Genomic DNA, 24,540 nt, shown 5'->3' with positions numbered 1-24,540 from the left:
GTCGTCGTCGCCGTCCGTCGCGCACGCCACGACGTCGACGCCACGGCCGGCGTCGACGACGACGTAGTCGATCTCGGACGCGTTGGGGCCCGACCGCCGCGTCACGGCCTCCGCGGGCGAGCAGCCGGCGCCGCTGACGACCGTGAGGCCGCGGTCGTCGATCCAGGCGCGCATCTTCGAGAGCTCCGTCGTCGCGCTCCCGAGCCGCCCCGGCGCGCGGGGCCATGCCGGGTCCGTGTTCTCGAGGCCGGCGACGTTGAAGTCGCCGACGACGACGGCCACGGCTCCGGCGGCGCGCGCGCGGTCGACGGCGCCGCCGACGAAGTCGAAGAAGCGCGCGCCGACCGGAAGCTCCCGGTCGGCGCGTTCCGACCTGTACACGTTGGCGATGTGCACGGCCGGAACGACGTCCGACAGCTCCACGACGACGCCGCTCTCGCCCCTCTGGAGAGCGTAGGCCCGCAGGTCGTCTCGCACGAACGTCGCGAGGCCGCCGCCCGGCGACCGCGTGCCGCGGCCGCCGCGCGAGAACGCGAACAGGCGGTAGCCCTCCAGCGCGAAGCGGTGCTCCGAGGCCTCGGTGCCCCACGTCTCCTGCAGGCAGACGATGTCCGGCCGCCGGCCGGCCCGTGCGAGCTCGCCGAGCGCGCGCCGCAGGACGAGGAGCTTCTCCTCCGTGAGCGCGCGGACGTTGAGCGACAGCACCCACAGCGACCGCTCCACGGCCGCCGCGCGCACCGCCGTCGCCGTCGGCGGCGGCTGCGGCGGCGCCGGCGCGGGCGGCGGCGGCGCGTCGTCGTCGCCGCCCGCCGCGCCCTGCGCACCCGTGCGCGCACCGCTGCCGCGCGGTCCACACGACCTGCGGCCCTGCCGCCAATGCCGGCGCCGCTTCGGCGCAGGCCCTCGCCCGCCGCCGCCGCCGCCGCCGACCGCCCGCGCCGCCGCGCCGCCCACGCGTCGCCGCCGCCGGCCGCCGCGGCTCCCGCAATAACGACGCGCGCCGTCTTGGAGCGCGCGCCGCGTCTGTTTCTTTACGCGACTTTCGGCGCCGGGACCTTGCGGCCCCGGCGCCGTCAGTGCGCGTAGCGGCAGTCGCGGCGGTAGCAGCTCGCGCCGTACCGGCAGCGCTTGCGCACGAAGCCGCCGCGCTGCGCGCGCAGGCCGCCGTTGACCGCGGCGTCGGCGCGGTCGCGGTCGAGGTCGCGCGTCTGGCCCTCCGCGATCAGGCGGCGCACCGTGGCCTCGATGTCCACGGCGGGCTGCTGCACCGCCGGCGGCGGCGCCGACGGCTGGTAGTAGGGCGCGTACGTCGGCATCGACGGCGGCGGGAAGAAGGGCGAGTACGGCACCGGCGCGGGCGCGAACTGCCCCAGCTCGAGCGCCGCGGGCCCCGGCACGACGCCGCCGCCCACCGGCGCGCCGCCGCCGTTCACGAGCGGCGGCGGCGCCAACGACGGCGGCCGGGGCGCGTCCGGCGACGCCGCGCTCAGCCGCGGCGCCTAGCTACGCGACGTGGTGTCAATCGGCGCGCGCCGCCAGACCCCGCCGAGCGGTGCGCGAGCTGCGCAAAGACTCCGAGCATGGTCGCGACGCGCGGGCGCGGCCCAGAACGACCTTACGTCCCCGGATCGACCCCTGCGCTCGGCGGAGCGGTGCCGCTAGCTCGTCGATCCTGAAATAAAGAAGGAGGCTACCTAAAAAACAAAACCCGACGGCATGACGGATTTTTGGTGCCGGCCACCGGCGCCCACCCACCCACCTCCCGACCAATCAGCGAGCTCCTTTTTCGTTGGTTGCCTTCAAGTTGCCGCGTCGCGCGCCGCTGATTATCGCTGAATTGCCACACCGCGCGCGCGGGACCGCGCGGCGCCGCGGTTCGACCGGGAGTCGCCGGTGCCGCTGCAGGAGCCGCCACCGTGCAGCCGCGGGTCAGCCGACGAACGCCGGGTGCGGCCCGACTCGACAAGGACACCGCCGTGGCCCATGGCATTTCCTCCCGGCTCCTGGCGCGGTGCGGGACGCGGGACGCGCGCGGCCTCCACGCGCGCGCGCGCGCGTTACAAGTACCCTTTAAGTACACTTCGGGTTTTTGAAACCCGACCTCCGGGCCCACCCACCCACCCCGTCATGCCGTCGGATCTTTTGTCCGAGGGCGCCCCCTGAATAAAGTCGTATTTTACAAAACCCTACTAAGCATTAACACGCGCACGATGATCCGGTACAAGCTCTTCGCGCTCGGCGCGTGCGCCGCGGTGCATGCCTTCGCGCCGCCGCGGCCGCACGCGACGCTGCGGCGCGTCGCGCTGCCCGTTGCCACGGCTGACGTCGCCGTCGGCGAGGCGCCGACGGCCGCCGCGTGGCGCGAGGCCTGCGACGCCTCGGGCGTCACATCCTTTGCCGACTTTGGCATCAAGCTCGCCGCCGCCGGTGTCGTCAGCAAGGCACCGACGGCCGCCGCGTGGCGCGAGGCCTGCGACGCCTCGGGCGTCACGTCCTTTGCCGATTTTGGCATCAAGCTCGCCGCCGCCGGCGTCGTCAGCAAGGCGCCGGCGGGCCCGCCGACGGCCGCCGCGTGGCGCGAGGCCTGCGACGCCTCGGGCGTCACGTCCTTCGCCGACTTTGGCATCAAGCTCGCCGCCGCCGGCGTCGTCAGCAAGGCGCCGGGCCGCCGCGCCGGCGGGCCCGCCGACGGCCGCCGCGTGGCGCGCGGCCTGCGACGCCTCGGGCGTCACATCCTTTGCCGACTTTGGCATCAAGCTCGCCGCCGCCGGTGTCGTCAGCAAGGCGCCCGCCGCCGCGTGGCGTGAGGCCTGCGACGCCTCGGGCGTGACGTCCTTCGCCGACTTTGGCATCAAGCTCGCCGCCGCCGGCGTCGTCAGCAAGGCGCCCGCCAAGGCGGCGCTCGCGCCGACGGAGCACGACGTGCCGGCGGTCATCGTCGGGTCCGGGCGCATCGGGTCCATGCTCAAGTCCGACGGCGACGCGGTGATGACGTCGAGCAGCGGCTGGCCCGCCGACGCGCCGGAGAGCGGGCCCATCTACGTCTGCACGCGCAACGACGCGCTCGCGTCGGTCGTCGCGGCGGTGCCCGAGGACCGGCGCGCGGACCTGTGCTTCCTCCAGAACGGCATGCTCGGCCCCTTCCTCGAAGGCCAGGGCCTCGGCGACGCGACGCAGGTCCTCGTCTACCTCGCGGTCGCCAAACTCGGCGAGACGCCCACGGACGGCGTCACGGACGCGAACCCCGAGGGGTTGACGGCGGCGACGGGCAAGTGGGCCGACGCCTTCGCGAGCCGCCTCGCGCTCAAGGAGCTGACGTGCCACGTCAAGGAGGGCGACGCCTTCGCGGTCGCCATGCTCGAGAAGCACGTCTGGATCTGCGCGTTCATGCTCGTGGGCGCGACGCACGGCTGCAGCGTCGGCGACGTCGAGCGGAAGCACGCGGCGGAGTTCGACGCCCTGGCGGCGGAGCTCCTCGACGCCGGGGCCGAGGCGCTGGGCGTGGCCGTGCCCGCCGGCGCGCCGGAGCGGCTGAAGGCGTACGCGCGGACCGTCGCGCACTTCCCGACGGCAGTGAAGGAGTTCGAGTGGCGCAACGGCTGGTTCTACAAGATCACGAACGACGCCGTCGCCGCGGGCAAGGAGGACCCCATGCCCCTCCACACGCAGAAGCTCTACGACCTCGAGCTCCCGCTGCCCGTCGCGTGGATGGCGCGGTAGTCGCGCGTCGCTCGCCTCTCTATTAACCCCCCTGGAGTCGGAGATCACTTAGGGACGTACGCCCCCGCCTACTTCTGCTCGACCTGCTTCTGGAGCTCGGCGATGCGCGCGTCCTGGGCCGCGAGCATCTTCGTGAGCTGGTCGATGTCCGCCTGGTCGCGGCCGAGCTCGCGCTGCGTCTCGAGCTGCTGCCGGATGTAGGCGCTGCGGCGCTGCTCCTGGGCGATGGAGTCGATGATGGAGAGGCCGACGATGGCGCCGACGTTCGGGCCGCCGTAGCCGTAGCCGCCGTAGCCGTAGCCCATGCCGAACGGCGACACGGGCACGGGCACGGGCACGGCCATCGGCGCGGCGTACATGCGCGTGCCGCCGCGCGGCACGGCGCGCGGCGCGCTGCTGTAGGACCGCGACGGCGCGGACCGCATGCGCGACCCGCCCCCGGCGCGCCCGCCGGACCGCGCCGCGTTGGCGTCCTGGGGCGCGAAGAGGAGCGACGCGGCGATGCCGGCGGAGACGAGCTGCTTCCCGACGGTCTTCGCGACGACCCCGGGGCTGGCGGGCTTCTTGGGCGCCGGCGCGAGCGCTTGGGAGGTCGCGAAGAGCGCGAGGAGGGCTACGATCCGCGACATAATGTACCACCGCAGGCCGATTCTTGAGCAGGCTTCGCGAGCTTCGCAAGCTCGCCGAGCCGGCTCGAGGCCGGCAAGGTGACGACTGTGGCAATCGCGTCGACGAGCGCTGGCGTGCGCGTAACGAGCAATCGACTGCAGTCGCCGGCTCCAAAACCCATCTCCAACCACTCCTCGTCGTGCCGGCGATCGCGCTCGGCTCCAAAACCCATCTCCAACCACTCCTCGTCGTGCCGGCGATCGCGCTCGGCTCCAAAACCCATCTCCAACCGCTCCTCGTTGTGCGCGATCGCGCGACGATGACGGCGCTGCCGAAGCCCGAGTGGAAGACGTGCACGGAGACGTCGGCGACGATCTCCGTCGCGGCGCCCGCCGGCGCCGTCATCGAGTACAAGGAATACCCGGAGGTGCGCGCCGCTCGAACGCGGCAGCATCTCTTCACACGCGCGCGCCTCGCAGGAGTGGTCCGCGGCGCGGACCGTCGACGCCGCGGACGTCGCGGTGACGATCCCGAATCTCAACCCGGGGTCGACGTACAACTTTCGCCTCGCGGTGGGCGACGACAAGGGCCCGGAGCTCGTCGTCGACACGCAAGGTGCGCCCGCGCCGCGCGACCGCGCGCACGCACGCGGCGCGCCCCCTCGCAGCGCCGAACTGCACGCCGAAGCCGCGGCGCTGCGTCATACTCTGAGAGGTCGCCTTCGTCGTCGTCGTCGCAGGGGCGCCCGCGGCTTGCGTTCGAGCGGCCCTACGCGCGCTAACAACCTCGCAGCCTACTAGTGCCCGGCGAGCGCCGCTCGCCTGCGGCGCAATTGCAACGTAGAGAACCACCCGCTTAATGTCGCCTTCGTCCTCGTCGCAGGGGCACCCGCGGCTTGTGTTCGAGCGGTCCTACGCACGCTTAACAACCTCGCTTGCAAACGCAACGGCGTGACGTACCCCACCACCCGCTTTTAATGCCCGGCGAGCGTCGGGATGGTCACGACGAGCTGCTCGGCCTTGGACTTCCACTTGGCCTTGGCCTGGTCCGAGAGGACCCGGCGGGCGAGCTTGGCGTTGAGGCGGTACTCGCGGTCGCGGCCGCCGCGCGGCGGCGCGGGCGCGTAGAGGCGGATGTCCGACTCGGAGATGTCGAGCTTCGTCGCGCCCTTGGCGACGCCGGGCAGCGACACGGTGACGACGAGGTTCCTGTCGTCGGCCGTCGGCTGGCGCTGGAAGACGTCGGGCATGAGGATCTCCGGCGCGAGCGGCGGCGGCGGCGGCGGCGGCGCGGGCGCCGCGGGCGGCGCCGCGGCGACGGGCGGCTCGTCGTCGCCCAGCACCTGCTCGAGCTGGTCCGCGAGGGCCAGGGCCTCCCGGGACTTGCGCTCGCCGTCGGTCTCCGTCGCCTTCTCCGTCTCGGCGAGCTGCGCGAACATCGCCTCGGCGTCTCCGGTCAGCCCCCGCTGGATCTGCTCGTGCGAGAGGCCCTCGCCGGCGAAGAAGTCGAGGAGCGCCGCCTGGTCGCCGCACTGCTCGAGCTGCCGGAGCTTCGCCGCCTGCGCGTCGAGGGACGCCTGCTGGCGCTGGAGCGCCGCGAGCTCGTCCGTGAGCGTCTCCGACTGCGAGCTCACGGCCTTCTTGATGCCCTTGGCGACCTGGCCCGGCTGGGGCGGCGGCGCGTTGGCCAGGTCGCGGAGCCGCTTCGCCTCCTCGAGCTTTAGGCGCACGTCCTTGACGTTCTTTTCGAGCTCGTCGATCTTCGACGGATCCGAGTTGTAGGCCTCGAGGAGCTGCTGGTCGATGGATTTCTTCGGCGGCCCCGGCTTCGCGGCGGGCTGCGTCTTGGCGTCGTCGTCGTCGGAGTCGCCGATGGCATCCCACTTGCTGTAGTTGAGCACCATGGCCGGCGGCGCGGTGCACCGGTTCGAGCGGGCAGCCCTCGCGTTTTTGTAAGGGCAACATCGAGACGTCCGGGGTGATGTTGCGGCAGCATTGCACACCTACTGGGCAGCATGGCCGTCGTTGGGCTGCTGCTCTGCGCCGCGGCTTGCCTCGCCGGCGAGGTCGCGAAGCCCCGGCTCGTGCGCACGCCGAAGCAGCGGCCCGCGCGCGTGCGGATCACGCCCGCGGGCGACGCCGACGCGGCGCCGCCGGCGGCCAACGCCTCCCAGGACGACGACGCGCGGCGCCGGCTCCGGGACCGCATCACGAACCCGCCGACGTCGGTGCCGACGATCACCTACAGCGGCGTCCTCGAGGCGCCGCTCATCCTGCCGCCGAGCGGCGCCGTCGACGCCGCCGTGGGCATCACGTTCCTCCACGAGCTCGGGCCCGGCGTCGTCGTCCACTGCACGACGGACGGCTCGGAGCCGGACCGCTGGTCCACGAAGTACCTGAGCGGCGGCATGATCCACATGAGCGGCACGCAGCACCCGACGCTGACCCTGCGCTGCCTCGCGCGCGCGCCCGAGCGGCTCGACGAGGAGTACCGCGACAGCGCGATCGTCACGCGGACGTACGAGGTGCAGATGGGCACCTACGACTACGACCGGAGCGGCTACACGGGCCGCGTGGGCATGGCCTTTTTGGTGCCCTACTACCGGGGCCAGAACTACATCGACACGACGGTGGACTACGCGCCCGCGCCTTCCGGCCACAGCGCGAAGCTGCCGTCCGTGGACCTCAACACGTCCACCTATAAGTCCGTGCGCATCCACGGCGTCGAGACGGACTTCGCCGAGTACTACACCTACGACTACAAGGGCGAGGCCGCCGACGTCGTCTACAAGGGCAAGTTCGTGCCCGCGACGCTCCAGTACCAGCGCGGCACGGGCGCGTACGACGGCCAGGTGAGATTGCACGACATGGCGGCCTACGCGAACGACACCATGCTCCGGGGCTTCTTCCACGGCTTCGTCCAGGAGCACGCGCGGCGCAACTCCACGGAGCGCAAGGCCATCTCCATGCACTACCACCGGCGCTTCCTCGTGTCGGAGGACGAGCTCGCCGTCGCCGTCGCGAAATTCGGCTGCAGCCCCTCGGACCGCCGCGACCCCGTGCACATGACGAAGAACACGAGCCGTTTGAGCGTCGAGACCTACGGGTTCCTCGCGCCCTACTTCGACGGCGTCTCCTACAGCGGCAAGGCCGTAAGGCTCCGTTTGGGGACGACCTATCAAGAGGTCGTGCTCGCCGAGACGACGCTCAACGTGTCGCGGTGCTGCATCGTCAACGTGACCAAGGAGCTCTGCGTCTTCAACGGCACGGTCAAGGAGCCCTCGGGCCGCGTCTCGCTGGAGACCGTGGAGAACTACCGCGAGGGCAATTTGACCGCGGATCCCGACGGCGACGCGCCGGGCCTCACGGAGAGCATCGACCTCACGAAGACCCACGAGCGCCTGCGGGGCTTCGTCGGCGGCTTCGCCGTGGGCGATTATGCGTATTTCGTGCCCCACTTCGACGGGCGGAACCCGGGCCACGTCGTCGCGCGCGTCGACGCGGTGGCCTTCGACGAATCCGCGGTCGAATTTTTGGATCTCTGGGACTACGACACGCTGCCCCACGGCGCCGGCACGCTCGGGGGCTTCTTTTCGGGCTTCGGCTACACGACGACGGGCCTCCGCGCGGGCGACCCGCGCGCGGGCGTCGAGTACGGCTTCCTCGTGCCGCACTGCAACATCTACGGTCCCGTGGGCACGATCTCGACGCAGTTCCCCATCGACTCCTGGACCCACGCCAACGACTCGAACTTGGACTACAGCGACACGCGGTCGACGTCCCTGCGGAACGGCCTGAGCCAGCGCGTCGCCGTCGGCGGCGACCGGACCGTCGAGTACTTCCACGGCGAGTTCCAGGGCAGCACAAGAGGGCGAAATTCCCAACTTCAAAGGCTCCTATCTCGGCCGTTTTCCACTCGTTTTGGCTGACTTTTGGACGAGCGATCATCTCTCGGGTCTCGAAGCGTTGATGCTTTTTTCGGAACGCGCGCGCGCGGAACACTCACGTTGAAGCGACGTTGAATCTCTCTTTTGCTGCCCAGGCAAGCTCGTGCGGCTCGCGCTGGCGAACTTCACGTCCGGCGACCTGACGACGGCCGTCGACGTCCTGGACCTCACGGAGATCGACCCGGACCTGCGGGGCTTCGCGGGCGGCGCCGTCATCGGGCGCTACGGGCTCCTCGTGCCCTACAAGAACCGGCCGGGCGATCGCGGCTTCTTCGGGAAACTGGTGCGCGTGGACCTCGAGACCTTCGAGGTCGAGCAGGTGTTGGATTTGACGCGCATCGAGATCAACTCGGAGACGACGGAGATCGCCGGCGACGCTTTGCGGGGCTTCATCGGGGGCATCAACTTTGGCAAGTACCTGGTGTTGGTGCCGCACCGGAACGGGCTCCGGGACACGAACTACAACAAGCGGGACCACTCGTCCCACGTCGTCCGCGTCGACATGGACGACTTTACGCTCGAGACGGGCGTCAAGGTCATCGACCTGAGCCGCGTCGCGCGGCTCCAGATTCCCTCGGAGCCGGACAACGAGCTGCGGGGCTTCGTCTTCGGCTTCGCCATGGGCGAGTACGCCTACCTCGTGCCCCACTTCAGCCGCGACTTCTACGGCAAGATCGTGCGCGTCGACATGCGCGACTTCGACAACCTCGCGGACCTCCAGGCCGCGGACGAGTCCACGGAGGTCGAGGTCGGCACGCCGGGCGCGTACAGCGGCGTCCAGTACGTGGACCTCGAGCGCAGCGACCGCGAGCTCGTCGGCTTCAGCGGGGGCTTCGCCGTGCGGTCCGCCGAGCCCCTCTTCTCCCGCGAGTTGCAGACGCCCGAGGCGCGGTCCGAGTGGTGGACGAGCTCCATGGACGTGCGCCTCAGGGACGCGGACGCGGCGACGCCGGACGTGCGGGCCTTCCACGAGGCCCACATCGTGCGCAGCGACATCGTGCGCGGCTGCCTCGGCTGGGAGGACGTCTGCGACGACCAGCCCGTGAGCCACGAGTGCGACTGCGACCTCGTCAAGGAGGACCTCCCCGCGGACTGGACGCTCGAGATGGACTCCGAGGCCCTCGCCGCCGCGTCGGGCCTCACGGAGATGATCCCCGGCTAATTAGAGCCACTCGTGGGCGTAGACGCCGGCGTCGCGGAGCCGCTGGATGAGGCGGAGCGCGTCCGCGCGGTGGCGGCCCGCGTCGCGCGGCGGCTTGCAGCACGTGTTCGTCTCCGTGTGCACCTCGATGAAGAGCTCGTCGATCAAGGGGCCGACGCCCTCGGCGATGAGGTGGGGCACGATGGCGTATTCCGCGCCTTCGAGGTCCATCTTCACGACGAGGAAGTCGTCCTCGCGGAAGCGGCGCTTCAAGAAGTCCGCGATGTCGATGCCCGGGCGCGTGGGCCGCGCCGCGTCCGCGACGAGCGCGTGGGCGCTTGTCAGGCGCCGCGGGAGCACGAAGCCCGAGCGGAGCTTGCCCGTCTTCTTCGCCATGTGGCCCCAGGGCACGGACTCGTTCCGCGTCCACACGGCGTAGTGGTGGAGCTCGACGTCGGGCGCGCCCGCGTACGTGTCGTCGTAGACGTCCTCGGCCTCGAAGGCGACGACGTCGAAGGTCTCCGCCCGCGGGTAGGTGCGGCGGAACCAGTTGCCGATGGACGACTCGTAGCGGTTCGCGCCGAGGTCGACGTAGACGCGGCGCCGCCGCGCCGCGACCGCGTCGCCGCCGAGCAGCGCGGCCTTGGCCGCGACGGCCGCGGCCAGGGCGCCGTTGGCCCGCGGGTCCGCGTCGTCGCCCGTGAGCTCGTGGTCGTGGTCGCCGCCGCGCGCGTCGTGGCGCCACTCGGCTCTCCGCAGCGGCTCGATGGGCACGCACTCGCGCGCGCGCTGGTGCCGCGCGCGGTCGCGCGCCGCGGGCGGCCAGAGCGCCGCCGCGTGGCCGTAGAGCTCGCCGCAGGTCTCCCAGACGCAGGCGAGGCACGCGCCGCCGCCGCCGGCGAGGGCCTCGTCGAGCCGCAGCCGCCGGCCGCAGGCCGACGACACGTTGCGCCGGCACGCGCCGTCGAGGCCCGCGATGTCGTCGTTCGGCGGCGCGGCGTCGTCGCGGAACAGCGTCGCGACGGCCGCCAGCACGAAGACGCCGATGAAGACGCCGAGGCCCAGCGGCAGCCATCGGATCTGCCGCGTGCGGCTCATTGCAAGAGGGCCATCCTTGATGGGCTGCTACGGCACCTTCTATGTTGAACTTCAACTTACGAAGCTACCCGAATTATTATTATTATTATGGGTGCTTCAACTACCCGGAGTAGGAGTCGATCCGGGCGAACATGATGGCGAGGAAGACGAGGTAGGCGGGGAAGTAGCAGGCGAAGGCGACCTCGTCGATCTGCTTGGACCGCGGCTCGTCCGCGAAGGACGTCGACGTCTCCGAGAACGCGCGCTGCTGGTGGCCCTCGATCGCGGAGAGCACGAGCACGAAGGTCGCGAAGGTGCGGACCTTCGCCGGCGCGTCGTCGCCGTCGCCCTCGTCGCCCTCGAAGTCGAGGACGCGGTTCGCCTTCGAGGCCGGCACGACGATGCGGACGGCCCGGTCCGTCTGCGCGCGCGAAAAGTAGATCCCAAAGTCGACGAGCGCGCGCTTCACGTCGCCGACGCCCAATTCCCCGCCCTTGGCGTGGGCGTCGAAGGTCACGCGCGCCGGCGCGAGCTGCGCCGACGACAGCCGGCCGACGAGGTCCGCGAGCTCGGCGTCGCGCGACGGGCTCGGCGCGTCGCCGTCGTCGCCGCCGTCGTCGCGCGCGTGGCGCGGCGTCGCCAGGGCCACGTTCGCGACGGAGCGCGACCGGGGCGCGCGCGGCTCGTGGTGGCGCCGCAGGTCCGCCAGCAGCTTCGCGAGGTACGCCGCGCCGCGCGCGGCCGCGCTCCGCTCGCCACGAGCGAGTACTCGAGGAGGCAGGCCATGATGAAGTAGATGCTCCCGCCGAGGTAGGCGTTGAGCCAGATGGGCCGCGGCACGTCGGGGATCTTCACGCGGTACTGGATCTGGCTGATCATGATGAGCAGGCTCAATGCGCACAGGCCGACGCGCGCCGACGACGCGTAGCGGTCCACGACGAAGGAGCTCCCCGCGATGACCACGAAGGCCGTCACGGGCGCGAAGACGTTGGTGAAGAAGTAGTAGCGCCGCCGCTTGACGACGAACTCGAGCTGCGCGACGCCGTGTTCGAGCCGCGCGGACGTCCTCGCGAAGTACCAGTAGAGCGACTCGACCGTGGGCTCGAGCACGAGCGACGCGCCGTCGACGACGAAGCGCTCCCCGGCCCGCCCGAGGCGCCGGCCCGCCGTGAGCGCGCAGGCCTGCGTGTCGAAGGGCAGGCGGCCGTGGTCGAGCTCGCACGTGTACGTCGCCGTCGTCGCCGTCGTCGCGGTCACGGTGCCGTCGCTCGCGAGCGTCGCGGCCGGGGCGTAGCGGGCCTCCGGCTGCGCGCGGCCCGTCGCGATCTGGTTCGCCCAGTGGAGGTCCGGGTGCCAGAGGCGCGCGAACAGGTCGGGCGAGAGGTCGACGGCGTCGAAACAGCCGCCGGCGCTGAGGTTCGCGAACGCGAGGCGCGCGTCGCGCCACCGGTAGGAGAAGACGCCCGTCGCGTCGAAGGTCTCGGCCGTCTCGTCGAGCTCGGAGATGGACGAGAGGGACGCGGCGAGGTAGACCGCCTCGTCGGAGACGTTCGCGCCGCGCATCGCTCGCGCGTACGCCGCCGCGTCGGGCGCCGCGGCGGCGAGCACGGCGCGCGACGGGCGGACGGCCTTGTCGTAGGGGCCCTCCGTCAGGGCGTGCACGAGCTCCGCCACGGTGCCCCCGGGCGCCGCGCAGGTGTAGGCGGCGGTCGTTTTGGTTAGGGCGACGAGCCAGAGCGATCGATGACGAGGCATCGTCGTGCACGTCGTCTTCGAGTCGTCGCGGCGCTCTGCGCCCGCGGTTGAGTTGTACTGATGCAGCAGTCGTCGGGGGCGCGTTCCTTTTGGTTTGACGTTTTAAACTTCTGAGAGCTTTGCTCCACAGCTCGCTGAACCGGCCTACGCCTGTCTAGGTCCTAGTAGTCTAGGAGGGGTAGGCTAGCTTATGATTCGGCCTAGACGGACTTGCGGAGGGGTATGTTGAAGTCGAGGAAGAGCGTGAGGTAGATGAGGAGTGACTCGAGAATAGGGTGATGATGAGTGCGCAAAAATGCAGAGTTGGTAGCGTTCGTGCTGCGTACCGTGAACTCCACCACTAGACGATCGCGGTCACTTCTCAATTTGATAAAGTTTCCATGTTGAGCAGAATGCAGCTGATGGTACAGCCCCTGAAACTGAACTGCGCCGAGCAAAGCGCGTTCATCGGCAGGAGCGTCCTCGGCGAGGATGACGTCACGCACGGGGAGCCGACGGCGCGGGCCGACGATTCTCTGTGCGAGAGTCCCGTCGGACTGACTAGGAACCGTATCTTGAGTCAACGCTTCGTTGTAGATCAGAGCAGCGTGTCCGGTCGTCATGTTCACGCAGAAGACGCGAGCAGAGACCGCGTCCCGCACACGCCCATCCTGGTCCATAATGACACAGCCCTGTGGTGGTGCCACAGGTGTCAATTCGGTGTCAAAAGGGTCGGGCCACGGGTGCAAATTCGGTGTCAAAAGAAACGTAGACGCCAGAGACAAGGGCGGCGTGTAGAGACGCGAGAGGCGGAGAGTATTCTCAGGTATTGATGCCGTCGTTGATATGACGACGTCGCCGAAATGAATGATCTCGACGGTGAACGCGAACTGGTCCCTCTGCGGGAGCGGCGGCGCGAGCAGTACGAGAGGCCGCGGGGAAAGCCGAGAGGCAACCGCCTCGTGCAGGCTCTTGTAGATGGCCTCGTGGTCCGACTCGCGGCCGTTCGCCGCGACGACCGCCAGCGCCATCGCGGGGAACCGCTCGCGCGTCGCGTCCGCGAAGACGCTCGCGAAGACGTTCGGGCCCAGCCGGAGCTGCGCGGAGCAGCAGCGCAGCGACACCGCGACGGTGACGCCGCCGTAGCCCACGACGAGGTTCCACGCGTCGCCGGGCACCGCCGCGATCGCGCGCCGCGCGAGCCGCGCGAGCTGCGCTTCCGCCCGCTGGAGCGCACGCAGGTTTTCCGCGGCGCGGTCCAAGGACAAATCGTTGAGCGAAGAAAAGTCGATGGAGCTCGCGTGCCACGTGCGCTTCAGCGCGAGGATCTCGCGCCCGTAGATCGCGACGACGACGCCTTGCACCCCGGACGGCGGCAGGGAGGCGACCTTGGCGGCGAGCGCCGCACGAAGCGCCTGGCTCCAGCGGAGGCCGAATGTCGACGGGATTTGCGACGAAGACATCTCCTCGCGCGTCCTCGAGCGTCGTGGGTGCAAACGAGCAAAGACGTCCGAACCCCGGGGTGCGCGCGGTTGGTGGAGGAGGTGGAGCACGGCCGGAAGCAACAATTTTTCGCCGCAGGCGTCGACGAGCGAGCGAGCTGGTAGGAGCCCGACGAGGCGCCCCCCAGAGTGCCACGCCACCCAAAAAAACAGAAACCCGCAAAACAAACACCCCAGTATAAATCTGCGACTTTAGGAGGTCGAATTCGGCGCGGCCGTTCAGTGGCGCGACCGCCGCGCGGCGCTGGTCTTGGACGGGCGCATGCGCTTCGGGCTCGTGCGGCGCTTCGCGTGGGCGCCGCGCGCGCGGCGGTTGTGGGCCGTGTCGAGGAGCGCGCGGCAGCGCGCGCCGTCGTTGGCAGCGCGCGGGCCGTGCGGCCCCGCGCGTCGACGACGTCCGTGAGCGCGCCGCGCGCGAGGAGCTCCTCGAGGACGGGCGCGCGGCCGTGCTCCGCGGCCGTGTGGAGCGCCGTGTGGCCCTGGGCGTTCGTCGCCTCGAGCTTCGCGCCGTGGTCCAGGAGCGCCGCCGCGCAGTCGCGGCGGCCGCGGCGCGCGGCGACGATGAGCGGCGTGTCGCCGCCGCGCGTCTTGAGGTCCACGAGCGCGCGCAGGTCCGCGAAGCCGAGGGCCTCGACGAGCATGGGCGCGTCGCCGCGGTCGACGATGAGGTCGAGCACCGACGCGCGGTCCCTCGTCACCGTGAGGATCGCCGCTTCCGCCAGCTTGCCGTCGCGCTCGAGGCACCAGGCGAGCGCGCGGAAGGCGTCGGCGTGGCCCTTGCCCGCCGCCACGAGCAGAGGCGTCTGGCCCTTCTTGTTCTTCGCTAAGAGGTCCGCGCCGAACTCGACGAGCTGGTTCAGCGGCGCGTCGCGGCCGCCGACGGCGTTCTCGGCCGCGGCGATGAGCAGCGCCGTGTTCCCCGTGTGGGGGTCCGGCCGGTCCAGGGCCGCGCCGGCGATGCCCAAAGCGCGCAGCTGGCGCTCGCGGTCCTGGCGCGCCTCGCTGCCCTCGGCCGCGGCGGCCCACGCGCGGACGCACCAGCGCGGGTTCTCGACGCCCTCGGGCCCGACGCCGAGCACGCCGAGCACCCTCTGGAAGTCGGCGTGGGTCAGGCGGTGGCCCGAGGGCACGAGGCGCGCCCAGGCGCCGAGGCCCTCGCGGCAGATCTGGTCGCGCGCGGCCTCGCAGTACCGCGCGCAGTCGGCGTGGAGCGCGTTCTTGCCCGCGTTCTGCAGCACGGCCGTCTTCAGGCGCGCCGCGAGCTTCAGGCTCGCCGCGCGGCGCTTGTTCGAGTTCACGGCGGGCAGCGGCGCGGCCTCGCGCACGGTTTGGCCCTCCTCGGGCGGCTTGTCCGGATTGAAGGCGTCCTCGCAGAGGATCGACTGGGCGTCCGTGCAAAAGACGTTGCCACAGAACGCGTCCTGGAACCAGGCCGAGACGTCGAACATGGCGCCGGGGCTGCCGGCGTCGCGCGCGAGCGGCAACCGGGGCTGCGTGTCACCGCTGACGACCAGAACCACTGTTCCTATGTTATGATCGCGCACGGCGTCGCTTTTTTCCTCCGTTATTGAAGGGATATATCCTCCCCCCCCCACTAGCACGCCCCGCCCGACGTGTCCCGCGCAGCACCGGCGCGGCGGGAAGGAGACGCCGCGCGGCGAGACCGCCAAACGCACGGAGCTTACGTCGAGGCCCCCCGTCTCACTCGCGCTCCTCGGCCTCGAGCTGCTCCTTGTCGATGGCGAAGAGGCCGAGCTCGAGGTGGCGGAGGGGCTTGTCGGACGTGTGGTTGCACATGGCGAGCTCCTTGGCGCACTCGACGGAGCAGGGGTTGCCCATGAGGTCGAGGACCTCGAGGTCGCCCTTGCCGATGGCCTTGCAGAAGCGGCGGACGGCCTCGGGGCCGATCTCGTTGTCGCACATGTAGATCTCCTTGAGCTTGGACTCGCCCGTGCCGAGCATCTCCGCGAAGTCGATGCCGCCCTCCGTGCCGATCTCGTTCCAGTGGATGTGGAGGCACTCGATCTTGCACTTGCGGAACGCGGGCGCCAAAATGTGCGCGCCCTCCTTCGTGAGGCCGTTCTGGATGAGGTCCAGGAACGTCAGCTCCGTCTCGCCCGTCGACAGGCGGTCGCAAAAGGCCTGCATGGCGCCGTCGCCGACCTCGTTGTCCTTGATGTCGAGCTCCTTCGGGTACTCGCCGAGCGCCTCGGCGATCGCGATGCCGCCCTCGACGCCGATGTTGTTGCCCGACAGGCACAGGTTCTCGAGGCAGCACGTGCCCGCCTTCTGGAGGTTCGCGAGCGCCTTGGCGACGGCCTTGGCGCCGTCGGCCTTGATCGGGCCCTCGTCGTTCACGAGCGTCAGATCCGTCAGCTTCGCGCCGCTCTCCCAGGCCTCGGCGATGGCGACGGCGCCCTCGTCGCCGATGTCGTCGCAGGAGATGTCGAGCTTCGTGAGGCCCGACGCGACGAGGCGCTCCGCGATGATCTTCGCGCCCGCGACGCCCATCTGCGCGCCCATCAAGTTCAGCGACGTGATCGACGGCTTCGCGACGATGCAGTCCATGAGCCGCTCGACGCCCTCGGCGCCGATGCCGCAGTCCCCGTTGAGCTGGATCGTGTCGAGCACGCAGTCCTCCTCGCCCAAAAACGCGATGAACTCGTCGTAGTGCTTCTTCTTGATCGTGCCCCAGGAGTGGAGCAGCGTCCGCGTGCACGTCGCGTCGCAGGGCACGCCCGTGCGCGCCGTCTCGATGAAGTCGCGCATGTGCTTGGCCACGTACAAATAGTCCTGCTCGATGGCCGACTTCTTGGGCGCGCCGAACGTGTTGTACTCCTTCTTCGACTGCTCGAATTCCTCGAGCGTGATGCCGAAGCGGTGGCACATCTTGATGTTCTCGTCGACCTTCTCGATGGTGCCCACGGTGTCGTCGTACTTGTCCGCGAAGGCCTGCTTCTCCTCCTTGGTCCAGTTCCAGTCCGTGCGGTCCCACCAGCCCTTGGCGTCGGTCTGCCACTCGTCGTCGGGCCGCTCGATGTAGGTCACGCCGGGCGTGATGGGCCGCACGTGGCCGTCGGGGCCGCGCTTCTCCTCGTAGGGCTCGTAGGCCGGCACGTCGTCGTTGTCGTAGGACGCCATGGCGGGCTGCCCTGGCAGCCTCACACCTTGCTTTTCCGAGGTGCCTCGGCCTTCACCTTTGGGTGCTCTGCGAACTTCAACGAAAATCGCCACAAACCCCCACGGTGCTTACGCGCGACCTCGCTCAGCCCTTGGGGCAGCAGGCGTCCCCGGCCCCGACGTCCGCGGCGCTCTTGGCGAAGGCGACGAGCTGGTCCTTCATGAGCGCGCCCTCGACGCGGTCGACCTCCTTGCCGCCCTTGAAGAGGATGACCGTCGGCAGGCCGCCGACGTTGAGCGTCGACGCGAGGGCCTCGTAGAGGTCGCTGTCGACCTTGGCGACGCGCGCGGCGGCGCCGAGCTCCTCCGCGGCCTTGGCGAGCTGCGGCGCCATCATCTGGCAGGGGCCGCACCACTTGGCGTAGACGTCGAGGAGGATGGGCGTCGCCGGGTCGCCGGCGAGCTCGAGCTCGAACTGCTCCGCCGTCAGCTCCGCGACGACGCCGGGCGCCATCGCGCCGGACGCCGAGAAGCTCGCCTCGGCGACGAGCGCGTTCGAGAGCGCGACGACGAGCTCCTCCTTCTCCAGGAACGTCTGCCAGCGGATGTTCCGCTTGCCCAGCTCCGCCTGCAGCTCCTTGACGCGCAGCGCGCGCAGCTCCGCGCGGTCCGACGACAGCGCCGACGGCCGCGGCGCCAGGCAGCGCGCCGCCGGCCGCGGCGCGACGAAGGCGTCGACGCAGGAGGCCAGCGCGACGAGCGTCACGGCCGGCCGCGCGCACTTCGCGAAGACGTTCATGGCGTGTGTTCGGGTGTGTGTTGTGCGACGGCGCGATGGACGCGGACGCTGTCGACGGCGGTCGACTGCAAGTTCTGCGAGCAGCTCGAGGATGGGCTCAGGTGATGGAGGCGTCCGACGAACCACACGCCTTCGACCCGCGCCGGACCCGATGGAGGGTGTCGGGACCGCTCGATAAAAAAGGGCACGAAGATCGACGGTTATATAGGCGGGCTATGTGGTGGTTCGAGCGCGGCGATATGTGTGGCGGGGGATGCGTCCCTCACGGGTCGAAGGCCGCGAGGGCCTTGAGGTGGGCCGTGGCGCCGTCGACGAGGCCGCCCGTGAGGTCCGGCGGCGGCTCCTCCTTTTGCTTGTTCGACCGGCGGCCGCGCTTCGGCGGCGGCGGGTCGACGCTGTAGCCGCCCTCGAGGATGGACACCGCGCGGCCGAGCGCCTGTGCCGAATTCAAATCTTCAACTCGACTTCAATGTGCGCGTAGCGACGGTTTCGACGCAACTTCTCTGGCTTGGCTTCGAGAACTCAATGAGAGCAATCGATCCGTCCAAAAATCAGCCGAATCGACTTCGATTTGACCGAGCTAGAGAATTCTCAAGTTTGGTCAGGACCACCCAAACCAGTGGTTGAATTCGGCACAGCCGCCCGCGGAGCCGCGCGTCGCGTCGAGGCACGCCGTCGTGAACCAGGCGTAGTCGTCGTCGGAGAGGAAGTGGTACAGATCCTTCTCGTGGCCGTCGAAGCCCGCGGAGAAGATGAGCAGGTCCGGCCGGAAGGCCGCGAGCTTGGGCAGGAGCTTCGCGTCGACCGCGGCGCGGAACTCGGCCGACGCCTTCGCCTTGCACGCGTCGCGCTGCTTGTCGCCGAGGGCGTGGCGCGCGGGCGCGTCGCCCGGGCGGCAGGGCCCCACGGGGCTCAGGGGCACGTTGACGATGTTTTCGTCGTCGTCGTCGCCGGAGCCGCTGCCCGGGTAGAACGAGCCGTCGGCCGCGAAGAGGTGCACGGAGCCGAAGAAGGTTTCCGCCGGGTCCGTCTCGTCGAGCCAGGGCGCGTAGGCGTCGTAGTACTGGGGCGGCCACGACGGCGGCAGCGGCAGCCGCGCGCGGCGCGGCGCGAGATTCCGCACGCACGCCTCGGTCCCGTTGCCGTGGTGCACGTCGAAGTCGACGATGGCGACGCGGCGCACGGGCGGGCCCCGCGAGTCGTCGCGGCCGTAGGCGTAGCGCGCGTAGCCCGCGGCGACGGCCGCCGTGTTCAGGAGGCAGAAGCCGCACGAGCACATCTCCGGCGACTTCCAGAAGTGCGCGTCCGTGGGCACGGCGCCGCGCGGCCCCGCGTGGTGGCCCGGCGGCCGCGCGACGACGAGTACGGCGCGCGACTTCCCGCCGCAGACCGCGTCGACGGCGACCAAGGCCGCGCCGCAGCCCGCGAGCGCGGCCTCGAGGCTCCCGGGCGACACGCGCGTGTCGCTGTCGAGGCACGCGCCCGGCGTCGCCTGCTTCGGCGCTTCGGCCGGCGCCGCGGCGACGGTCGACCGCAGATGCTTGACGTAGTCGAAGTCGTGGACGCGGAGCACGTCGCTCAGCGGCGCGCGGAACGTCGTCTCCGTGAACGGCGCGTCCGGCGACTCGCGGAGCGCGTCGAGGAGCACGCGCAGCCGCTTCGGGCTCTCCTGGTGGCCCTCGCCCGTGAGGTGGTCGAGGCCCGCGGCGCTGTAGATGATGCGCGCGCCGCCGCCGCCCGCGGCCTTGAGCGTCCGGATCGCCGTCGGCGTCGCCTTGCACTCGTCGCGCCGCTTGCACTCGCGCGCGACGACGAAGTCCTCGTCGTCGTCGTCCTGGACGTTCGCGTCCCAGCGCACGCTCAGCGCGGACCGCTCGCCGCCGGGGAACTCGCGCTTCGACATGAGGCGCCCGAGCGCCGGCGTGATCGCGTCGACGGCGCCGTCGGCGTCGCGGGCGCGCGGGGACGAGAGAGCAGCGGCCTCCGTGTCCATGGCTTGCGTTGCCGGCGGCGCGAGCTGCACTGGTAATAGTGGTGGTGGCGGTATGGCATTTGTATTCTCGAGGTCCATCTTCACGGTTAGCAGGCGAGACGCTTGACAGAGGCCAACGAGCTCGAGCCGGTCGATGTGCAACAGTCGTTCATCGTCACGGGCAACATCGGCGCAGGCCCGACAAGCTTCCACCTTAACTTCCACCCGACCCATCTCTACGACCCACCTCAACCACTATCCCAACACCACCACTTCCCCTCGCATAATTAGCGCCGCGCCGCGCCGCTCACATCATGATGTCGCCGAGGTACTCCTTGGCGCCCTCGCCCTTGCCGGAGAACGCGCCGGACGCGCGCGCGTACTTGACGGAGGCCTTGGACTTCATGGCCTTGATCACCGAAGTGATCGTGTCCGGCGACGCGGCGAAGAGCGTGCCCGAGAAGACGCCGAACTTGTAGAGCACGTCGGAGATCCAGACGGCGTCGTAGCCCGCGTCGCGGAGCTTCCAGGCCTCCTCGGCCTCCTCGAGGCCCTGGTCGTCCTTCGCGTCGACGCGCGCGACGACGACGACGTCCTCGCGGTCGATGGTGGGCCGCGCCTCGACGGCGACGGCGTAGTCGACGCCGCCGACGACGACGAGCGTCGCGCCGACGTCGTCGACGGCCGCGGTCATGAGCGGCGCGAGGCCCTCGGCGCCCGCGGACCGCGGCGCGCACACCACCATGGCCTCGAGGCCGTAGCGCTCCTCGGCGAGCGCGCGCAGCGCCGCGCACTTCTCCGTGCCGACGGTCTCGAGGCCCAGGGTCACGGCCGCGGCGCCCGCCGCGTACGCCTGCGCGAGCTGGACCTCGTCGACGATCGTGTCCATCCAGACGAGGGGCACGGGGCCCGGGAAGTCCTCCGCCGCGCTCGCCTGCTCGGCGCGGGCCCTGGCGAAGTCGTCGCCGTCGCAGCCGCCGCCGACGCGGTCCATGTTCAGCGCCATGACGCCCGCGCCCGCGCCGCGGATCTCGTTCGACACGAGCGACACGTCCGGGATCTCGTACTCCGCGATGCCGTTGGCCTTGAGCGCCGCGGGCGTCGTCGTGTGGTACTCGGCGACGACGCCCAAAGCGCCGCGCTTCGCGCGCTTGAGCCGCCGGTGCACCTCGCCGAAGCCCTCGCGGCTCCGGCCCTCGAGCCCGCCGTCCGCCGCCGCGTCGAGCGCGACCTTGATCGGGTCGCCGGCCTCGAGGCCCTCGCGGAACTTCTTCGCCTGGGCCTCGATGGCCTTGCGCTGGAGGACGCTCACGCCGCCGCCGGCGTGGAGGGCCGTGGTAGCGCGGGCGGGCGCCGTCGGAGGGAGCAGCGAGTCGCTGAGCGTCAGGAGCGACAGCAGCGATAACCGCCGGATCATCGTTTTTGTTTTGTGGCGCGAACCGCGATTCGAGGAGCGCTTCGAGGCGTGTGCTCGGTGCGGCGGTCGACGAACACGGCTGGCGACGCCGAGTGCGTTCGAGAGACTTCAAGTGCTAGGGCCGGCGCTCGACGGGCTGATGGTGCAGCGCATCGAGCACGCGCGTGGCGCGCGCCATCGACGGGTGGCCCAGCGTTGCGTCTCGCTCTAGGTGAATGAACCTGCCGAGGATGCAGACGAAGGGGAACGGCTCGGCGAGCTTCGTGACGAAGCGCTCCGCGGAGTCGCCGAACGTGACGATGGACACGACCTTGCCGCGCGCGACGCAGTTGAGCACGAGCATCGCGACGATCAGCGCCAGGTAGAGCTCGCTGAGCTTGCGCGCCGATGCCGCGGATCTCCTTCGGGGCGCGGGCGCATCCTTGGCGTTCTTCCGCGGCCACGTGGACACCGAGACGGGCCTCGCGGTGGGCAAGTGGCTGCTCTCCACCGACGGCGGCTTCGGCGACCTCTCGAACCTCGACAGCGGGGTTCTGAAGTCGGGGTTCAAGTTCCACTTCGAGGCGCTCGAAGGCCCGTGGCTGGGCTATTTCTTCCTCAAACCGGAGGAGGCCGCGGCCGTCGCGCCCGCGCCCGACCCCCCCCCCCAGGCGCCCTACTCATTATCAAGCAACAATCGCCACGGTCAGCAAAGGCGCTCGACGCGGATCTTCGAATCAGGCTCGAATCCAGAGCCGACGAGGCCGAGGCGTCCAGGCGAGGGCTAGGCGCGTTCCCGGCGAGGTCCGCTCCAAAGCTGTGGAACTCACACGACGCCATCGAGCGCGTAGCCGCTACTTTGCGCGGCCAGCGGCGCAAAAGCGTAGCACACTGGCGCTCACAAACACGATGTCCCGCGAGAATGCGGCCCCCGAGGCTTCGCCCAACGAGGCGAGCGCCCCCAAGCCGAACCCGCTCGCGAAAGCCAAGTCCTTTGACGGCGTCGAAACGGTTTCACATCGAGATAGTTCGGCGCCGCGCGCGCCGCGCGAACGCGGAACCGTTTTCGTGAGGAGCGAGTCGCCCCGGGACGCGAAGACGATGAGTTCCGCCCCCCAGAGATAATTCTGCGCCTTGGGTCCGAGGTTCGCGCGTCGCCGTAACGAAAACGCTCCGAGATTCTCGATCGCGAACGCCGGCCCACGACGCCCCCGGGCGCACACGCCCCGGGGCGCACACGCTTCGTCGTTAAACCGCCCCCGCCCCCGCGCAGGTCCCTCAAGCAGGAGTACTCGTCGAAGAACCTCACGGCCGACGACTGGGCGAAGCGCCACGCGACCATGGGCTACGACCCGCTCGACCGCGCGCTGATGGAGGAGCGCCAGAAGGCCGGCGAGGGCAAGGGCTCGCTGACCGATGCGGAGTACAAGGCCCGCGTGCGGGGCCTGCTCAAGGAGCACATCGAGTCCATGGCGGAGATCGGCATCTGCTTCAAGCACACCTTCACGAGCGCCAAACTCGGCTTCGCCATCGCGCTCGCGCGCTACGGCGAGGAGGGCCGCCAGTTCGTCAACGTCGAGGAGACGATGCCCAACTGCGAGTGCTACCCGGGCCCGCTGAAGCCCACGGACGAGCTCATCGCCGTCAACGGCAAGGTCATCCTCGAGCCGACGCAGCACCGCTTCGAGGTTCGTCGTTTTTTCTAGACGCTGTGGTATGTCACCCCCTCTCTATTCGTAGGACCTGCGCAAGGCCATCGCCAAGGCGCCGCGGCCGCTCAAGATGACGTTCATCCAGGGCGAGCGCCGCGAGGAGGCCTTCGAGGAGCAGGAGGAGCGCCGCGCGCTCTCGATCCACGACAAGCGCGACGCGACAACAGCGCTCGACGCGCTGCTCGGCGTCGTCAAGGAGGCCGCGGCCTTGGCCGTCGAGGCCGCGGACGCCGGCGGCGCCGCGGCGGACGCCGGCGATTTCGCCGCGGCCAGCTTGAAAGCCGAGGACGCGGAGCGCCACGCCGGCGCGGCCTTCTCGGCCATGGGCGCGCTGGCGCGCGTCGGCTTCGATGATCGCTGCGCGGCGTCCAAGGCGTGCTACGAGGGCCGCGTCGACGCCGCGAAGCGGAGCGTCGACGAGGCGCGCGCGGCCGCGAAGCGCGCGCGCGCGGCCGCCGCCGGCGCGGCCGAAGACGCGACGGCCCAGGAGGTCGACAAATTCGCGACCCAGGCCGAGCAGGCCCTCGAGGGCTGCCGCGCGGCCCTCGCGTCGCTCGACGTCGCGGCCGCGGAGTCGAAAGCGGCGGAGGCGACGGACTACGCCGAGCGCGCGGCCGCGGCCGCGGCCGCCGGCGCCGGCGGCTCGAAGGAGGACGTCCAGGCGCGCGTGCGCGCCGCGCGGGCCGCAGCCGAGGCCGCCGCCCTGGCCGCGGCCGAGGCCGCCGCCGCGTTCCGGGCGCAGCGCCAGGCCCAAGTCGAGGCCAAGCTCGCGACGCTCCTCGGCGCCGCCACCGCGGCCAAAGACCGCGCCTACGCCGTGACCGAGGACCCGTACGCCACCGTCGAGGTCGCCCAGGGCGCGGCGGACGCCGCCGTGGGCGATTGCGAGGCGGCCGCGGCCGCGCTCGAAGCCTACGCGAAAACGACCGGCGGCGGGCCGGACGCGCTCGCCGCCGACGACGACGACGACGTCGCCGCGCTCGTCGCGTCGGCCAAGGCGGCGGCGGCGCGCGACGTCGAGGCCGCGGCCTTCGCGGCGTCGTCATTCCGCGGCGACGCCGCGCTGCGCGACGCCGCGCGCGCCGCGGCCGCCGGCGCGGAGGCGGCCCGGGGCGAGTGCGACGAGCTCCTCGAGGCCGCGCCGGGCCTCGCGGTCGACGTCGCGGCGGCGCGCGCCGCCGCCGCCGAGGCCACGGCGTTCGCAGCCGAGGCCGGCGCGCTGCGCGCGACGGCGGTCGCGTCGGCGAAGAAGAAGTCCCGCGAGGAGGGCGACGTCCCGAGCGCCGGCATCCGCGGCTTCATCCGGCGCACCAGCGAGGATATGTCGCCCGCGGGCCAGGAAAAGCTGGATCACGACTGGAAGCGCGCCCAGGCGACGGCCGCCGTCGTCGAGGGCTGCGCGGACCGCGCGGAGGCGGCGGCCAAAGCCTCGAAGGAGGCCGTCGACGCCGCCGCCGCCGCGGAGAAGCGAGCCGCGGAGGAAGCCGCGGCCGCGCGCGCGGCCCAGGTCGCCGGCGACGCGGCGAAGCTCGCCGCCGAGGCGCGCGCGGCGCGCGATTTGGCCGTGGACGACGCGACGCCCGCCGCCCGCGCCGCGACGGAGGCGGCGACCGCGCGGACCGCCGCGGACGCGCTCAAGGACCTCGTCGCGGGCGCGGGCGGCGTCGCGGGCCTCGCCGACGCCGAGCAGCTCGCGCAGCAGGCGGCGTCCGACGCCGCCGAGGCCGAGGCCGCGGCCAAGGCCAAGGCGGCGGCCCGAGAGGCCGACGAGGCGACGGTCGCGACGGCCGAGGGCGTCGCGCGGCGCGCGTC

General features: G+C 71.0%; 6 protein-coding genes across 6 annotated transcripts in view; 3 read left to right on the top strand and 3 right to left on the bottom strand.

Annotated features, from left to right (window-relative positions):
* Positions 1–2,874: 2,874 nt before the first annotated feature.
* Positions 2,875–3,720, top strand: AURANDRAFT_21633 (hypothetical protein; the record flags this gene model as incomplete). The annotated part of the gene is made up of 1 exon (XM_009035622.1): positions 2,875–3,720. A coding segment is annotated over one exon (846 nt), but the record flags the coding sequence as incomplete, so codon positions are not given.
* Positions 3,721–5,302: 1,582 nt separating this feature from the next.
* On the bottom strand, positions 5,303–5,767 carry AURANDRAFT_61911 (hypothetical protein; the record flags this gene model as incomplete). The annotated part of the gene is made up of 1 exon (XM_009035572.1): positions 5,303–5,767. One exon carries the CDS (start codon positions 5,765–5,767, stop codon positions 5,303–5,305), a length of 465 nt encoding a protein of 154 aa, XP_009033820.1.
* Positions 5,768–6,343: 576 nt separating this feature from the next.
* On the top strand, positions 6,344–8,257 carry AURANDRAFT_61910 (hypothetical protein; the record flags this gene model as incomplete). The annotated part of the gene is made up of 1 exon (XM_009035623.1): positions 6,344–8,257. One exon carries the CDS (start codon positions 6,344–6,346, stop codon positions 8,255–8,257), a length of 1,914 nt encoding a protein of 637 aa, XP_009033871.1.
* Positions 8,258–10,614: 2,357 nt separating this feature from the next.
* AURANDRAFT_70954 (hypothetical protein) lies at positions 10,615–15,672 on the bottom strand (the record flags this gene model as incomplete). Its single annotated transcript, XM_009035571.1, has 4 exons — positions 10,615–11,205; positions 11,253–12,305; positions 13,184–13,453; positions 14,125–15,672. The coding sequence occupies 4 exons, from the start codon at positions 15,175–15,177 to the stop codon at positions 10,615–10,617; spliced, it is 2,967 nt and encodes a 988-aa protein (XP_009033819.1).
* Positions 15,673–17,039: 1,367 nt separating this feature from the next.
* On the bottom strand, positions 17,040–17,291 carry AURANDRAFT_17573 (hypothetical protein; the record flags this gene model as incomplete). Its single annotated transcript, XM_009035570.1, has 1 exon — positions 17,040–17,291. A coding segment is annotated over one exon (252 nt), but the record flags the coding sequence as incomplete, so codon positions are not given.
* Positions 17,292–21,870: 4,579 nt separating this feature from the next.
* The window catches only part of AURANDRAFT_70952 (hypothetical protein), a gene marked incomplete at both ends in the record, with an annotated part of 4,306 nt that continues 1,636 nt past the window's right edge, over positions 21,871–24,540 (top strand). The window contains 3 exons of the mRNA XM_009035624.1: positions 21,871–22,005; positions 22,290–22,704; positions 22,757–24,505. Coding sequence (XP_009033872.1) covers positions 21,926–22,005; positions 22,290–22,704; positions 22,757–24,505 — 2,244 coding nt within the window. The remainder of the gene's footprint in view (positions 22,006–22,289; positions 22,705–22,756; positions 24,506–24,540) is intronic.

The sequence above is a fragment of the Aureococcus anophagefferens genome (genome assembly GCF_000186865.1).
Source record: "Aureococcus anophagefferens unplaced genomic scaffold AURANscaffold_3, whole genome shotgun sequence".
NCBI classification, from domain to species: Eukaryota; class Pelagophyceae; order Pelagomonadales; family Pelagomonadaceae; genus Aureococcus; species Aureococcus anophagefferens.
Note: the sequence above shows the minus strand (reverse complement) of the source record. Positions and strands in the feature narration are given on the sequence as shown.